The following is an 18,704-nucleotide window of genomic DNA, read 5'->3' as shown; positions in this document are numbered from 1 at the left end:
AATATGGGGGGGGGGTCCTTAGCATGGTGCAGCTGTGTTACGGAGCGGATGTGAGCAGAAGCCTGTTGAGCAGCCTTGGTTACAACCCAGAATTCCTGCCTGCAGACAGACGGAGAGAGACACCCCATTGCTCCATCAGGGGTTTTGCTTCTTTTTAAACTTTAAATGCTTTTAAAATCTCTATTCAATAAGCAAACTGTTAGCAGATGTTCCACGTGAAGATGCCTGTGAGTCTTTCCAAAATAAGCAGCTACGGAGTCAATGGCTCACCTGTGCCCAGGCCCAGCTTCACGCGATGCTGCAGAACCTTCCTTGCGTTTAAAAGGCCACTGCACAACCTGGATGGGAAGCAGGAGAAGAGGGAAATGTGCCATCTTTACAAACAAAAAAACCCATGTGTTGTCAAATGAAGCTATTGGAAGTCTTTCATAAAGGGAAGCCTAGAAAAAAGTTTTTATATAAACCTTGGCTAAGAAAAAGAGAGTTTTCTCCCATTACTTCCATTCTTTGTTGTTTCACTGTTTGGAACTGAGGTGTCCCACATATTCCTGTGACTGTAAGTTGTTTTAATTGTTTTTAATTCTGAATTATTATTATTAGTAGTAGTATGTGTTTTTTCAGTTTTTCAGTTACATCTTCTTGTCCATACCATACACAATAAATGTATTTGACTTCCCACCCAGCATTTCATGACACTTCTTTATACATCTTATTTGGCTGGATATACATTAGTTCAGGGACGCAGGTGGCGCTGTGGGTTAAAGCCTCAGCGCCTAGGACTTGCCGATCGAAAGGTTGGCGGTTCGAATCCCTGCAGCGGGGTGCGCTCCCGCTGCTCAGTCCCAGCACCTGCCAACCTAGCAGTTCGAAAGCACCTCCGGGTGCAAGTAGATAAATAGGGACCGCTTACCAGCGGGAAGGTAAACGGCGTTTCCGTGTGCGGCTCTGGCTCGCCAGAGCAGCGATGTCACGCTGGCCACGTGACCCGGAAGTGTCTCCGGACAGCGCTGGCCCCTGGCCTCTTAAGTGAGATGGGCGCACAACCCCAGAGTCTGGCAAGACTGGCCCGTACGGGCAGGGGTACCTTTACCTTTACCTTTTACATTAGTTCAGGCATAGGCAAACTCAGCCCTCCAGATGTTTTGGGACTACAACTCCCATGATCCCTAGCTAGCAAGACCAGTGGTCAGGGATGATGGGAATTGTAGTCCCAAAACATCTGGAGGGCTGAGTTTGCCTATGCCTGCATTGTTTCCTTCACCCAATTTTCCACACACTTATATTTTATAAGGTCACAAAGTAACCCCTACTTTGAGGTCCAATTTTTGTAAATATTCCCCTAGGTTCTCCCACTCACTCTTTGTCACTTTATTGTCTTGATTTCTTATTTTAGATGCCATACTGGCAAGCTTTGCATATTCAGTTAATTTGCATTGCCATTGTTCTTTCCCTAGGATTTCTCTTAATTTCTAATAACTTGCATATATTTGCTGCCACTGTTGCATATAAAAATAGGTTGTGGGCTTTCTTAGGTAATTCATTCCCAATTACACCTAGAAGAAATGCTTCCGTTTACATTTCCACCATAAATAAATAAAGGAAAAAAGGAACCCTCTACTTCCAAACATTTCTAGCACACTTTTGAATTTTTTGGGTACATTTTAGTCAGCTTATCCAGTGTCAAATACCATCTACTGTATACTGCATTTTTTCTAATTTGGTAACATGCCGAAAAGTTCATTGTTCATTTCCATAATTTGTGTCTCATCCAAACCTTATATAGATTCTTTCTAATTTTGTGCACCCTAGTTTTCTCATACCAAAGGTACACATGTCATCCGTAGATCAGGTCAGCTCCTTCTAAGTCCAGCACATTTATATCCTTCAATTTGATCCACTCTTTCATCCAGCTTAGGCAGGCTACTTCATAATATAATTTCAGACTTGGGAGAGCAGACCTCCCTCTGTGATCCTCATCTATTAATATTTTGTATTTGATCCTTGGGTTTTTTCTTTGCCATAAAAAGTTTAGTATATCCTTTCTCCATTTTGTGAAGCAGTTGGTGTTGGATATCACCAGTAGTGATTGGAAAAAAAATATAATTTGGGGGAAGACATTCATTTTAACTACAGAATCCTGCCCCAAAAAGACAAATTCATTCACTTCCATTTTTTAAAGTCTTTTTTATCTCAGTCCACACTCTATTATAATTATCTTGAAATAGATTCAGATTTTTGGATGCAATCCACATTCCTAAGTATTTAATTTTTCATTCCATTTTGATTCCTAGGTCATTTTCCAGTTCTCTCTCTGTTTGATTATTTATATTCTGAGTTAACTTTTGGCTTTTTATTATACAGAATCCTGCTAGATTGTCGAATGTTGTGATAGCTTTCAAGGCTATTGGTAAACTTATGGATGGGTTCTCTACCGTTATTACTCTGTCGTCTGCAAAGGCCTTAATTTTATATGTTCTCTGTCCAATCCATGTGCCTTTTATTCTCTTCTTCTACCTAATCTTTCTTGTAAGTACTTCCAATACCAAATTAAATAATAATGCAGATAAGGGACATCCTTGTACGGTTTTTTATTTGAAATTTGTTGGTGATGTTTTTGTTAATAATTATGTTTGCTGTTTGTTCTCTATATATTGCCTTAACAGCATTTGTAAAGGCTGGTCCAAAGTCCATATAGTATAGAATCTTTGTCATGAAGATCCATAAAATGTTATCAAAGGCCTTTTCTGCATCTAGAGACAGGATTGCTGCTTGCTTCTCCCTCCTTTTTTCCACGTATTCAATTATATCCAAGATATTTCTGTTTTTCATTTGTCTTGATGGCAAAAAGTCGGCTTGGTCTTTGTGGATTACCATATTCAATACCGTCATCATTCTCTTAGCCATAATGTTTGCAAATAATTTATAATAATTGTTTAATGGAGATACTGGCCTGAAGTTCTTTGGGTGTGGAGCTATTTATCTTGTTTTGGACCTGCTGTGATGGGACAATGAGCTACTTGTGCATAAAAGGGTTGGTCCCTCAGAGTTTGCTCAGCGTAGCAAAGCTCTGCCTTGAGCGGAGCCCTTTGACATGGCTCCGTCAGTCGCTGGTAGAATCCGACAGTGGGCGCCTGCGGAAACGCTTCCAGCATAAAAGCTGCTTAACGGAAACACGTCTCCTGGATTCCCTGCGTGACAGTTTCCGGCGAGGGGTGGGGGTTCCTAAAGGGGGCCTTGATACCTCTTCGCTGTTCTCACTGGAAGTGTCCCAGAGCCTCTCCTCCGATTCCCTTCCCCTTGGAGCTCCTGCTCCCCCCCTACTGGTTCCCTCTTCTGCTGCAGAGTCTCTCCTATTCTCCTGGAGCCCTACCGCCACCTGTTCTTCCGATGGCAATTTCCTGACATCCACCTCCCCCCCCAGGCCCCCCTCCTCCCGCCTCCTCTCCTGCAGGCGGTGAGGCTGGAAAGCCTCGGAAGGAGCTCTCCTCGTCATCAGAGGATTCAAACACTTCTAGCCACTGCCTTCCGTCTCCTTCCCCTTCTTCCTCTTCTTCGTCTGAGTATGCTGCTTCCTCAACCCCTGACTCTGGGAACCCTTCAAACACCCCTTCCTCATCAGTGGTTCCGAAGTGTTCCCTCCTAAATCGCGCCACAGGCTGTGGTTTTCTTGGGAAACGCCGATGGAACGTTTCTATTAAAACCTCGTCATGGACTTCTTCTGCCGGCACCCACGTGTTTTCTGACTCTTCCTCCCCCTCCCATTCTACCAAGTATTCCACCTGATTCCCCTTCCACCTGGAATCGATGATTCCTGCCACTTCCATGTTGCGTTCTCTCTCTTCTATGACGGGTGTTTGGGTGAACTCCCTCTCACGTTCCCCCCACTCCCGTCCCTCTCGGTACGGCGACAGTAATGATCTGTGAAATACTGGGTGCAGTTTCATGTGACTGGGCAATCTGAGTTTAAATGCTACTGGGTTAACCTGTTGTATGACCTCAAAGGGTCCCAACCGTTTGGGTCTCAATTTCTTACACCCTCCCTTGAACGGCAGCCCTTGGGTGGATAGCCACACCCGGTTTCCCACCCTTATGGTTTCGCCTTCCCTTCTATTTCTGTCTGCTTGCTTCTTATATTCTTCCTTGGCTTTCTCCAAGTTGAGTTGGAGCTGCCGATGGATTGCTTCCATCTCTTCCACAAAATGTTCCGCCGCCGGTACACTCCAGCTCTCCCCTCCTTCTCCTGGAAATGCTCGGGGGTGACACCCATAATTGGCCAGAAAGGGACTCATCCCTGTGGACACGTTCTCCGCGTTGTTGTAGGCAAATTCTGCCAGAGGTAACTTATCTACCCAATCATTTTCTCTGTCTTTTACATAGCACCTCAGGTATTGTTGCAAAACCCCGTTTGCCCTTTCTGCCTGCCCATTTGTTTCTGGGTGTCTGGCGGTGGAAAAACTTACCTCCACGTGCAGCAAGCTCATTAGCTTCCTCCAGAACCTGGAAGTAAATTGTTTCCCTCGGTCACTCACAACCCTCAAGGGGGCGCCATGCAACCTGAAAATATGCTTCACAAACAACCTTGCGGTTTCTTCCGCTGTGACTGCGTGTGAACAAGCTATAAAATGGCACATCTTAGTTAGTAGATCTACTACCACCATGACAGCTGTTTTCCCTTTGGATTTCGGTAGATCTGTCATAAAATCTATGGATACCATCTCCCATGGCCTTTCTGGTGTGGGTAAGGGTTCTAATAACCCCGCTGGCGCCAGCCTCTCTCCTTTAGCTCTCTGGCACCTGTCGCACCCCCGGACATACTCCCGCACGTCTTCCCTCACCTTGGGCCATCAAAACTCCCTGGTAACCAACCACATGGTCTTGTGCTGCCCGAAGTGCCCCGCCGTGGGGCTATCGTGTAACTGTTTGAGCACTCGCCCTCTTAGTTCCCCATCTGGTATGTAGAGTGCCCCTTTGTAATACAGCTTTCCATTCTTTTCCTCAAAACCCCCTGTGTTCTCCCCTGTTTCCCTGAGTTCCCTAAGCTTTTCTTGGGCATATTCATCGTTCTCAGTACCCTCTACCAGTTCTCTTTGCCCCACCAATGCTGCCCCACAAACCCAGTGGTCCTCAGGGATGATGTGTCTTTCTTCCGCCGCTCCCTCCCCCTCCAAGTACTCAGGTTTTCGGGAGAGAGCATCCGCTTTGACATTCTCTGCGCCTGGCACGTAGCGAATTTCAAAATTGAACTTGGAGAACTCTTGCGCCCATCTCACTTGTCTCTGGTTCAGTACTCGGGCTGTTCTCCAGTATTCTAGATTTTTGTGGTCTGTCCGCACTTGGACCTTGTGTTGCGCCCCAATCAGCAGGTGTCGCCATCTCTTGAACGCTTCATGGATGGCGAGTAATTCTCTGTCGTACACGGTATAGTTCCTCTCTGATTTGTTCAACTTCCTCGAGAAAAAGGCACACGGTCTCCATTCTGACGTATCCTTTCCCGGCTGTAGGAGTACGGCGCCCACCGCTCTGTCTGACGCGTCGGTCTCCACTCTCATCGGCTGTTGCAGATCCACGTGTAAGAGTTGTTCTTCCGAAGCAAACGCCCTCTTTAAACTTTCGAACGCTCGCTGCGCTTCTTCCGTCCAGACAAATTTCTTCTTACTGCTGAGGCAATCCGTGATGGGGGCTGTTAAGTGGGCAAAGTTCTTGATGAACTTCCGATAGAAGTTTCCGAACCCCAAAAACCTTTGCACATCTTTCTTAGTCTTCGGTGGTTTCCATTCCAGTACCGCTTGCACCTTGCTAGGATCCATGGCCAACCCCTTGTCTGACAACCGGTACCCCAGGAATTCCACTTCTCTGGTGTGAAACTGACACTTCTCCAGTTTCACCCACAGCTGGTTTTCTTGCAGTCTGCTCAGTACCTCTCGTACATCTCGCACATGCTGCTCTTCATCCTCTGAGTACACTAGTACATCTTCTAAGAACGCAGCACAGTTCTTGTAAAGCAATGGCCTTAGGACGTGATTCATGAACGATTGAAAAACGGCCGAACCCCCCTGGAGGCCGAAGGGCATAACGAGATATTCAAAGGCCCCTAAAGGGGTGAACATAGTGGTTTTCCACTCATCTCCCTTTCTCATACGTATTAAATTGTACGCCCCCCTTAGGTCCAGCTTGGTAAAAATTTTCCCTTTTCTCACCCAGGTCAGAATGTCATCGATTCTGCGCATAGGGAAAGCCACTGGTTCGGACACTGCGTTCAGGGCCCGGAAGTCCACGACCAGTCTCGGTTTATCTGCATTTTTTTTGTCCACAAAGAACACTGGGCTACCCCCCACTGCCCGTGACTCTCTGATGAACCCACGCTTGAGGTTCTTGTCAATAAACTCCCTTAACTCCTGCATCTCCCTGTCTGACATTGCATATACCTTGCCCACTGGCAATTGTGCTCCTGGGAGTAAGTTGATTTGGCAGTCAAAGGGTCTGTGCGGGGGTAGTTTATTTGCTTCCCTTTCGCTGAAGACGTCAGCCAAATCCGCGTATTGTCGTGGTACCCTTCCTTGGTCTGTAACTTCTATCTTTGCTAACGTGGCCTGGGTACCTACTTGGCTCCCCCTTTCCGTGCAATGTGCCAGACAATGCGCTGACCCAAAGGAAACCACTCTCTGGTGCCATCCCACGAGCGGATCATGCAGCGCTAGCCAGCTCATCCCCAAAATAATGGGCGCTCCCCCCAAGGTGGCTATATTAAACGCTATTAGTTCCGTGTGTCGTGCCACCCTCATCGTCATGGGAACAGTCTGCTGGTTAACTTCTCCTCCCAACAGCGCCCTCCCATCAATCGTGGTCACCTGCAGCGGGTTATTTAAGGGGATGGTTTGTATCTGGTGTGCGGCTGCAAACTCCTTACTCATAAAGTTGCAGGAGCTGCCTGAGTCCAATAGCGCCTTAACCTTTAGCGGGTGTCCGTTTGCCAGTTCTAGCAATACCTCTATTACTAGCGCTGGTCTTGGTGGTTCCGGCGTGGGCACATTCACTGTTCCTTGGCCTGGCTGCTGTGCCCCGATGCTTGCAGCCAGGCGTTGGCTTTTACTGGCTCCTGGGCTCCCTCCGCCTCCTCCCCAACAGCTCCCGCCATTCCTTGCCATTCCTTTCTTTGCGGACAAACTCTGGCAAAGTGACCTGGCTGTTGGCAGAGAAAACATTTCTTGGCGCCCTTCCCCTCCTTCTTCCGCCCTTCACTGGGGTTTGAAACTGCGCGCGCGCGCGCTGTTCCAATTTCCATCGGCTCTGCTGGCGGGGAAGTCTGCTCTGGAATCTCGGGAATGCGGAAATCTCTCCAACGGTCCTCTTTCCCCTCCCGCTTCTCCAAGGCTCTAGCCTCCTGCCGTGCTCCTATGGCCAGCGCGGATTTAGTCAGCTGGTCCATAGACTCCGCCCTGGGCGCCCGGGAAAGTTCGTCTTTTACTGCTGGAGATAATCCTTCTTCAAAAAGCATTTGTATCGGTTCCGCCGACAAATCCCAACTTAATTTATGAATCAACATGGTGAACTCAGTCCAGTACTCACGGACAGATCGGCTCCCTTGCTTACACGCCATTAGTTGTCTCCGCGCCACTCCCTGCTCAATCTCACTGGAGAACATCAGATCCATGGCGCGAAAAAACTTCCTTGTGTCCTTTAGGACTTCGTTATTGGCGGCCATCAGGGGTCTCACCCAGTCTCTCGCCCCCCTTTCTAGATGGCCAATCACAAACGCCACCCTTGATTCCTCATCAGGAAAGTCATCAAACTGCAGATTAAGGGCATATTGCATTTCTGTCCTAAAGGCTTGATAGTTCCTGGGATCACCCCCAAATTTCTGCACCAGTCCTGGCACCTTCCTTGAGACTTGGGTGGCCTTTCCCTTCTCTGCATCTTGAGCCCTCCTCTCCTCAAGCCTAGCCGTTTGCATGGCTAACTGAACCTCCAACATCCTGTACCTTTCTTCCAGGCTTGGAACGGCTGCAGCTGCTCCCCCATCTCCGGCTCCGGCTGGGATGCTCATGATGCCTCTCCTTGCACAAGCGCTTTCAGGGACTGTCGGATTGCTGTGATGGGGCAATGAGCTACTTGTGCGTAAAAGGGTTGGTCCCTCAGAGTTTGCTCAGCGTAGCAAAGCTCTGCCTTGAGCGGAGCCCTTTGACATGGCTCCGTCAGTCGCTGGTAGAATCCGACAGTGGGCGCCTGCGGAAACGCTTCCAGCATAAAAGCTACTTAACGGAAACACGTCTCCTGGATTCCCTGCGTGACAGTTTCCGGCGAGGGGTGGGGGTTCCTAAAGGGGGCCTTGATACCTCTTCGCTGTTCTCACTGGAAGTGTCCCAGAGCCTCTCCTCCGATTCCCTTCCCCTTGGAGCTCCTGCTCCCCTCCTACTGGTTCCCTCTTCTGCTGCAGAGTCTCTCCTATTCTCCTGGAGCCCTACCGCCACCTGTTCTTCCGATGGCAATTTCCTGACACCTGCCTTTTCCCATGAAGGTAGAACTGGGTTCATTACCTCTATCATTGGTCGTGCCAATGTTTCTTGGAAGACTTTATAATACATCGAAAAAAGTCCATCAGCTCCAAGCGATTTTCCTAACTTAGCTTGTTTCATGACTATATTAACTGTATTATTCAATTATTAATATTAAATATTAATATTGATTAATGTTAATAAGTAATATTAATTTCCGTGTGCTCTGGCTTCCATCACGGTGTCCCGTTGTGCCAGAAGTGGTTTAATCATGCTGGCCACATTACCCAGAAAGCTGTCTGCGGACAAATGCCGGCTCCCTCAGCCTAAAGTGAGATAGGCGCCGCACGTAACCGTCCAGGGCTAGATGCTATACTCCCATTGATGCAGCCCAGAATTGCATTGGCTTTTTTAGCTGCCACGTCACACTGTTGGCTCATGTCAAGTTTGTGGTCAACCAAGACTCCTAGATCCTTTTCACATGTACTGCTCTCAAGCCAGGTGTCACCCATCTTGTATTTGTGCCTCTCAATTTTTTTGCCCAAGTGCAATACTTTACATTTCTCCTGTTAAAATTCATCTTGTTTTGGCCCAGTTCTCTAATCTGTCAAGGTCATTTTGAAGTGTGATCCTGTCCTCTGGAGTGTTAGCCACCCCTCCCAGTTTGGTGTCATCTGCAGATTTGATCAGGATGCCCTTGAGTCCATCATCCAAGTCGTTGATAAAGATGTTGAATAAGACCGGGCCCAAGACAGATATTTCTTTTCTCTTTTTCCTATAAAAGACATTCTGTTGTTTTCCTTCAGATCATATAAATCTTTCACCCTGTCATAAACACCAACCCCCAGGTCCTGCTGGTGAAGGGAAGTTTAGTATTAAAATGATAGCAGTACAATTATTATTATGTTCTTATGTTCTTTGTATACTGTGTTAGTTTTATGACTACCTGGAGCCCGGCTCTGGCTGTGGAGGGTGGGGTACAGATAGATTATTATTATTATTATTATTATTATTATTAGGAGTATTGCATGTTATATGCAAGAATCAGGTGTAATCAACACAATGCCTTCCAGATGCTTAGGACCCCAACTCCCATCAGCTCTGGCCAGCTTTAGCAATAGTGAGGGATGATGGGAGTTGTAGTCCAGAAACCTGAAGGTTACAGAGTTGACCACAAAAAACAGCACAGTCAAGGAAATTCATGATGTGATAGCATCACATCACATGGTGAACATTCCTACATAGGTTATGGTGCAGAAAGGAGCAGTATTCATACTTGTGCAGGAACTAGGATGTCAGAGAATTCTGTCAGAAATGCGAGCAAAAAATGCCTCACTTTGCATGCTCATCCCAAGCCAGGAACAAAAATCAGAGAAGTGAATATGAGCAATATTTACTATCTTTATTTTAATCTATGAATGTTATCTAAATAATTACATTATTTTCTGCATAGTTTTTAACATTTCCTTCCACCGAAAGGCTTTGAAATTAATTAAACAATTAATTAAGAAATGAATAATGTAAGTTTTGGCTAGAAGCTAAACTGTAGCAAATGGAGACAGTGCTGATGGTGAGAGAGAAGAGGGTGGAAATCCTTGCTTCCTTACATCCCTAGTAGGAACTCATACCATGTGATATTATGGCATTGTGAATTTTCTTTATTGTACTGTAAATCTACAAGACGACCTGGCTGGTAGCCAGATTCTGCGCCCAGATTTGTAGGCACAGAATAAAATAGCTTACTAGGGAAATGCTGAAGTCGTCCTTTGGGGTGCCTCAGGGTCAATTTTTTATGGTAGCCCAAATCTCAGTTGTATGGATGTATGTATATATCTCAATTTTAACTCATGAGCTATTGCTGCAATCTGCTCCAATTTTATCTTTATGAACGCTGTTTTTATTGTGCTATGTTATGTGAGCTGGTCTTTGACCGTAATAAATTTTCTATCTATCTACTGTAAATCAAAGGCTGGTGGTGGTGGGAGAATTTGCATCATGTGAAAGACACAGCAGAGCATGACTGTTCCCCCTATATGCATATTATTGGGGTGTCATTTTCAGAGGTATCTCCCTAGTACATTATATGTCTTGTTCTGGTCTAAGGCACCATGTTTCTTGCCAGTAGTGAGGAATGCAGCAGCAGCAGCAGCAGCAGCAACAACAACAAGCATGCCTCCCAGCTACTCCATTTCAGAGAAACTATCTGTTTTTGAAACTTTTCACTTCTTGTCTCAAAGAGAAAGTCCTGCCATCCCAATTTAATGCTGCAAACAAACAGGCGGTTCATGGATTACTGCTCTACTTGTAGCTTTCAAAACAGCACTATATCAATAAGAAAATCCCATAACTTCTCACAGCTCTTCCCTTCATTGCATCCCAATGCCAGTTCATTTTCATGCCTCAGGTTGACTTTTGGGCAGTGGCATAGCGTGGGTTCTTGGTGCCTGGGGCAGGGCAAGTGTTGCACCCCCTGGTGGGCTAGGCAGCTGGGGTAGAGGCACATGATGGGGGTGCATTCATGGAGCTAAACAGAGCCCGCTTGCAACAGGCTCCTCGCCCGCTGCCTCCGTCCACCTGCTGGACCCTGTTATGCCCTGCCACAAATGTGCGCCCCCCCCTGCCCTCCCCATGCTTTGCCTCTACTGCCAGGGGCACAGGCACAGGGCTGGTAAAACAGATGGCCACTTCAGAGCACCCAGATTTATAACTGTCTTGGGGACATCTGGAAACAGGCTGCTTTGATCCTTCAGAGGGGTACGTGCAAACATCTATTTTCCCTGTGAAGAGGCTGGTACAATACCAATTCCATCATCCCATGTTAAAATTATCTAAACCTTCAAGCTATCCACACTGAAATGTGGTGAACTTTAAAACACAAATATGAAACACAGCATTATCTGAAACACACCTCTATGAGGTATTACCTACTGTAAATGAATTAACTTATTTTACTTACGATATGTTTGAATTAGGGCAATGTACAATGGCAGCTCCTTTAAGATTAAAAACTTGCAGTTCTTCATCAGAAAGATGGCAGCCATGAGCCATTATTGTCTAAAGAGTAAAACAAAAACAGTGTAATTTGTATTTTTATTTTATTCTTAACTTTTACTATCATTTTGCTTCTACTTATACCTAGAGAGGACAATGCCTAGACGGCTCTGGTGCTATGAAGAATTATTGCCTCTGTTCATTCTTCATAACTCTGCTGTGAGCTCATTTGCTCTCTTCAAGAGAGCCAAATAAGATGTATTATCATTCACACAATTAGGAATGGTGTAATCCTGTGTTTACAAAGGTTATCACGTGCTAGAACGGCTACTTCCATGGGCTGTTATGTGTCATTCATACCATTCATATTTCTTTTCCTGACCTCTTAAATGATCAAGGTGAACTGCCCATATATCCCAGTGAATTTTATCCAAACAACTAAAATACGAATGAAAAGTAGTGAAATTGAGTCTATTGGGCTTTTGTTGTGGTTGTTTAATGCTACCTTGAATGAAGTATATTCTTTATAATAGAAAGTACGGTAATGTTTGTTTCTCAGAAAATCAAAGGAAGCATATCAGGGCCCTGCCATACGCAAACTTTTAAACTCTTGGTAGTAAACCCTCATCATTATTGACTCTATTTAGAAGCATTGTGCTTAAATTTGAATCTCATTAATGTGATTAATGCTGTGTATACAATCTGCTAATTGACACTAAGTCAGCTAATAAAATGCTATGCAAATCTTAAAATCCAAAGGGAGAATTTCAAAGACATATGAGACATATTCCCTGAAGATTTTCAGAGGCAACTGAAAATGCCTTGCGTGTCTTTGAAAAATCTCCCTCACAAGTGTAATTGAAAAACCTAAGTTTGCCTCAAAGTCAAGTTTATTAATTTCAGAGTGCTTCTGTGGGGAAACAATCACAAAGAAAACTGTCTGAAAAACCTGGGGATTCACACTGCTCTAATTCAAATGCAGACAAGTGTGTTTGTTTCTTTGTTTGTTTGTTTGTGTGTGTGTGTGTGTTTGCACACGTTCCTCCACTTTTTAATCTGTGGGAATTTGCTAGGGTTGCCTTATTTTAAAGAGCAAAAAAGAGGAGACAGACACATGTAAGCACCCCTCCAAGCAGCCAGTGGCCAGGATGTTTTGCGACTCCCCAACACACACCCCACCACCCCATAAGGGGCCTCAGGCTATGTTATTGTGCATTGTGACCAAAGCAAAGTGGACAGAGGTGCCTCAAACTCTTCTCCTTAACCCACACACCCGATACCTTGCTGCAGCCACCCTCCTCCCAGGTCTTGCCCAGGCAGCTGGTGGAGGAGAGCCAGCAGGGAGAGAAGGAGGCTGGGCAGCGGAGGCGCACGGTGAGTCTGGCCGGCCGTGCTGAGGAGACACATTGAACACCTCCTCACACTGCCCAACCATGAGCAAGGGTGCACACACACCTTTCTCTGTCTCTCACCCCCTTCATTGCTGCTTCCCTCTCTCCTTCTCTCTCTCCTCACAAACCTGGTTCCCGCCTCAACGCTGCCCACCAATGGGGGGGGTGTGAGAGGGAGAAGGGCTGCCTGCGGCCCTGATCCCAGGGAAGAGAGCCTCCTGGTGCTGGAGCGGGCGGACCCATGCTCGTTTTTCTTGGTGCCCACCACTCCGGAACAGGAGCCAAGCGCCCTGACATCTCCTTCTGGCACTTGGGCATGGCGGCAGCAGCAGGCACTCAGTCCCCACAATGGAGGGGGCAGCAGCAGCAGCAGCAGCCATAAGAGAGCCAGGACTCTGTCTGCTAGAAACCCCACCAAATGCATCCTCCCCAATAACATATCTAAGTATTCTGTAAAAACACTCTACCTTGTTTGTAAGAAGATTGTTTTTATCATATAACTCTGTATAGTTTTGATAAGTAGGGAATAATTTTTCTACGAGTTTCATTTCTCCTTCACTCTCACTTATGTGACTCTGTAAGGAGAAATGGGGTTCAAATACAATGGTCAGCATTTCAATATATGGTTAGCTTGAGCAAAAAGACACCATAACTCCCCACTCCAAACAAGTGTGTAATGGCTTTGATTCTACAGAGCACATCACTGTTAATTATGAATACCGTCTTCCGTATTATCTTCCCAGGTGACAACATAAAGATAGTCTAGTCAAGGGAGTAGCCAGCTTGCAAGGAAATGACACACTGCATATATTATAGATCTATATAAGTATCTGTGTCTCTATATAGATAGAGGCTTATTAGAGAGAGATTTGTGTGGTGGCAGGAGCACATAGCCTTGGAAAAAATATCAAAGATGGGGGAAGAGGTCAAAGGCTCACAAAATAGTGATACATTCTTTGGGAAGGCGGGAAAGAGGGAAGAAGGAACTAGCATTGCTGGCTTTCAGCACTTCTTGATTTGCTTCCAGTGCTATTTTGTGCATGCTTACTCAGAAGTAAGTTCCACTGTGTTCAATAGGCCTTACTCACAGACAGGAGTGGCAGAGGTGTGGCAACTTTCTCCTGGGAGTGGAATGGCTGCTGCTTACTGACCACAACAGAGATCAGGTCTGCATGGGTGGCATCTGCAGGGAGCCCATCTGGCACTCCTGTCAGTGCATCTGCGCAACCCTTAGCTTGCTACTGCCTCACCTCTCCCTGACTTGGTAAGCAGCAACAACTGTGGCTCCATCCCACCAGACAAGCCACTCTTGCATCCCACCAGACCAGCATGCAGAAAACCGCAGCTTTTGTTCCATTTTGAAGGACTCTGTGGAGTATGCATAGCCCCCAAAATGGTTTAAATGTTCATAAAATGGGAAAGGATGGGAAGTGTGTGTTGATCATTAGAAATGATGTCATGGACACTATTCATTAGGTCTGTGACACCTGAAAAACCACATTTCACACGGCATTACAAATTGCAATAGGTGTGCAAACAGAACCTATTTTCCTGGCACAATGTATTACTGTTCAGAGTGCTGGCAAAAGTTCCCCACAAAAAGCCAGATTGAGCCCCCAGCAATGATTAACCACACTGCACTTTTATTATATAATGAAATAGTTATAAATAATGTCTCCCATTCCTATTTAAGTACATTTGATTCTACAGTCAGACAAATAAAGGACATTGTAAGGGACAGTCGCATGGAAATTACATTAAAAATACTCTAAATACAAAGCTTCTTGCTGTTTCCTGATCTAAAGTTTGTGCGCATTGCAGAGCAAAAACTAAGCCTTCTTAGACAGCTAACTCTTCAACTCCCCTGGGCAGATCTCTTGCCATAAGAAGGATTACTCAGCGTGAAGCTGATCCTTATGACCATGAAAAAAATTGCACTGGGTTTTCCATTTCCCCTGCATATATCATGACTGCAGGGCTGACATCAGGGCTGGTGGCCTAAACAGAGTTGGTGTTTCCTAAGCTACAGTAGGGTTGCCATATTTCAAGAAGTAAAAATCTGAACACAAAAGTTGTTAAGCTTTTTCTTTGGGGGGGGGGTAGCCCAAAAGGTTGTCATTTGAAATTGCTGCATAGATGAGTTTTCACTAAATATGATAACAAAAAACTTACCTGCACATGAAGGTCATGAATCTTTGCCAGCTTACCAAGGCTATTAAGCAGTTCCTCTGTACAGGATGGTCCAAAGCGGGGCGTTACTATGGGGTGAACCCTTGGATACTGGGGAAAATGTCAAAGAAAGACAATAGACATTTGTGTATAACAGCATATTAAATATACCTATTCTTAGCTTGTTTCTTAGGCAAATTATTAAAAACGGGAACAAATTAAGCCTGTACAGATTACTTTTTCCAAGGCACACAGTTTCTGTTCCTTTATGGCTAAACCACAATTTCAGACAGCTAAACAGTGACATCAGTTAGCAGGCACAAAGTGCTCAGCATGTGCAAAGTCAGGCTATAACCCATCCTTCTTTACAAGGAGCCTGATCCACATATGGCTTAGTGCCTTGCAGTCTCTCTGACTTCACGTTCCCCTCAGCCTGGCTCCAGGAATGGCAATGAGTCTGGAGTGGGGTTAAACAGAACTACAGTGGAACCTCAGTTTTCGAACGTAATCCGTTCCAGAAAACCGTTTGACTTCTGAAACGTTTGAAAACCAAGGCGCAAAGGGTGGTCTGCAAATTTACAGAGAAAACTGAGAAAAATACAGTGGTACCTCAGTGGAAGCCGTCCGACTTCTGAGGCGTGTTTGAAAACAGAAGCATTTACTTCTGGGTTTTTGGCGTTCAAGTTCCAAAACATTCGTCAACGAAGACGATCAAAAACTGAGGTGCCACTGTATCCCTCTCCGTTTCAAATGATTGGGACAGATCAGATAGATGGGTCTGTCCCCAACATGTCTAGTTCAGCTCAAGGGTGAGACGTGAATTCTGACAGGATCGCCATACCAGTGTCTGTGGGTAGCTTGGCACCTGTAAGGGTTCTCCTGGCTTTTTCTTTCTTTCTTTCTTTCTTTCTTTCTTTCTTTCTTTCTTTCTTTCTTTCTTTCTTTCTAGCTCCTATCCCTCTTAGAAAGAAAGTAATAGGGCAAAATGTGCAGGTGCCTTCCAAATAATTTCTGTGAAATGAGGAGAATAGTGTTGTAACCTTGTGTATTTTTCCTGGTACTGAGGAACACTCCCTGCTGCTATTAGCCAGTAACAGCATCAGTGTATGTGGGTGTGAAATCAGTAAAAATCAATGTTGTGTGATCTACACAGTCAGGATCAGGTAAGCCTAAAGTTGTCAGGGTGGGCTATCTCTCAATTTTTGTGTTTTGCCATGCTCCCCATGGCACCCATTTTGTGTAATGCTCTGCCCCATAGCGGCTATTTTGTTACCAGAATCCCCCAAACTCTGTTAAAATTAAAAATGTTAATGACCCCTACCATACAGCCTAACATTTTACATAGGAAAACATCTTATCATTTATATTGAAATATGCATGCCCTGGGAGTACAACATGACCCGTTGCTGTTCTGGGAAAGGAAAAGAAATTCTACTTACTTTCTTGTCCAGTACTCCTCTAACAAACCTGAAAGGATTGGGGTAGGAAGTTAAAATATATAAAAAATATATTCATCACCATCATCTAGATTTCTTCATCCTTTAATATGAGGTCCCAGGGTAAGTTACAACCATTTTTAAAATTAGCATTATATTTGTGCATGTCAGTCCCTCTGTGTTTCTGTATCAGGGGTGTACCTTGTATCTGGGCATTTTAACAAAATTCTGATATGTTTCTGAATTGCCGTGTGTCCTCTCTGCTTTGATTTGTATTCTGAGTTCTGAGCATCTCTATATAAAACAAAGTGGTCCCCAATCACTATAATCACTATAATGGTGAATTTAAAAATGGTTACAACTCCCTTCCCTTTTGGCCAAAGTGGATGAATTTTACAGAAACACTGAGTCCCTCCAGAGTGGATTACGCATCAACTCCATTTGCCTCATTAGTCAGCCCCCACATGCAGGCCACACACACACACACACACACACACACCCATTATGTGTACAAACAGAAAGATATTTTCGTATGGATCGTTTGACAATGTGATCACACAGTAAATCATCACTTTTTCAGTGAGGTTAATAGGACTGTACAGCAGCTAAGGATTTTTATCTCAAATCTACACAAGCTGTTGGTAATTAACAGCAGACAAGTGGTCATTACTATGCTTCCTGTGACAACTAAATAGATAACATGTGAAGTGAAGTGAAAACATAATTATATACTATAATGGCAGTATTTTTCCTTTAAAAAGTAAAAACTTAATTTTGGCTGTGTATCACAAACCTAAATGAATTCTATTTTTATTGCCTTATTTTTAGATGGCAAAATCGATGTTTCATTTACAATAGTTATGTCCACAAAAGAGTTAAGTTCTAATTTAAGATCTGTTTTTCATTCATTTCTTTGATACTGTCTACCTCCCCTGCATCTCCTTTAAATAACATTTATTTTCTTTTAAAGTATGTAGAAAAAATGAGAATTTCCTTGAAGGTTTATGAAGACAGGTTAATTAACTAAATAAGCAACATTAGCAGCAGTTTTTCTTTGATACTGTGGGTGAGTCACTCACAAGTACAGCACATGTTGTAGCAGCTGTAAGAAAGCAGGTTCCTTATCAGCCACATGCAAAGGATATATTGGATGCCACTAAAAGTCATCCTAAATGTGGGCACTAGAAACATGCTCCTGCGCATGGCAGCGCCTGCATAGACATGAAGAAATTCCAAGGAGCCATTAGAGAAACGTCCCCATGTGGTGTACAATGGTAATGAGTCTCTCAGATGTACACATAAAACACGTTGGCACTTTATTGCTAGGTTCAGTTAAGATGTTTAACAATATGCATATAAACTTTGGTTATTCAACACTTTTCGAATGAAGCTAAACATGATAGAGAAGTTCTGTCTGTGACCCCCATGTGTCTGTGATTCCTGCATTGCAGAGGGTTGGACTAGATTGCCCCTGAGGGTACCCTCCAACTCTACAAACCAAGGATTCTTTTTATCAGTTAGCAGAATAGTCTGCCTTTTTCCTTTTGGGCACAAGGGGCAAGGAGGAATCCACTTGCACCTTAGATTTCAGCAACAATCAAACAAAAGTATGGACAATAAGGCAGGTGCTGCCATCAGGATTCCAATTTGAGGACACAACACAAAAGGGGAAGTATCTGAGAGGGTGGAGGAAAAAGGAGGAGGAAGAGGAGGAGGAGGTGATGAAGAAACTCCAAAAGCAATATAAGAGGAACATCATTTTTTTTAGCTTAAAATCTGTAAAGACAGAAGTATAAATAATCCTCAAAATCTTTTAAACTATCCTAAATATATTGTTATGTATTTTTATATATATTTACCATTTTATGTTCCAAAAAACATGACTTCAGTGACCCAAGATTTGCTAACAACTTTACATGCACAATACTTAGATATTTAATACTATCCCCCCTTTGTTTTCAACAGGCTTATTTTGATAACTCTCTTTGTAAACCGGATGCAAGCTAAATCCCTTCTCTTCTGATATATAGTAAGCTGTTAGAAACATGGAAGACAGAAATAGACACCTTATGCTTAAAAAAATTAGAAGTGCATTTAAAAATTTATTCAAGAAGAAATGTGTCTCTGTCGGTTTACTTCAAGGGTAAGTATTCTTAAGAATGTAACATGGTTATAAAAATAGCTGTAGCAGGATCCTTAGATTCTGTGGTCATATTACAGCTCGG

General features: G+C 44.4%; 1 protein-coding gene across 3 annotated transcripts in view; it reads right to left on the bottom strand.

The window, feature by feature from the left end:
- Positions 1-18,704, bottom strand: part of GDA (guanine deaminase) — a 52,330-nt gene that overhangs the window by 14,242 nt on the left and 19,384 nt on the right. For all 3 annotated transcript variants that reach the window (XM_081930685.1, XM_081930684.1, XM_081930686.1), the window contains exons 6-10: positions 16,483-16,510; positions 15,047-15,154; positions 13,342-13,449; positions 11,449-11,546; positions 271-338 (exon numbers count right to left, since the gene is read on the bottom strand). In XM_081930685.1, coding sequence (XP_081786811.1) covers positions 271-338; positions 11,449-11,546; positions 13,342-13,449; positions 15,047-15,154; positions 16,483-16,510 — 410 coding nt within the window. The remainder of the gene's footprint in view (positions 1-270; positions 339-11,448; positions 11,547-13,341; positions 13,450-15,046; positions 15,155-16,482; positions 16,511-18,704) is intronic.

This window comes from Podarcis melisellensis (assembly GCF_964234715.1).
Source record: "Podarcis melisellensis genome assembly, chromosome: 11".
Taxonomy (NCBI): domain Eukaryota; kingdom Metazoa; phylum Chordata; class Lepidosauria; order Squamata; family Lacertidae; genus Podarcis; species Podarcis melisellensis.
This window is presented reverse-complemented; position numbering and strand designations above follow the sequence as displayed.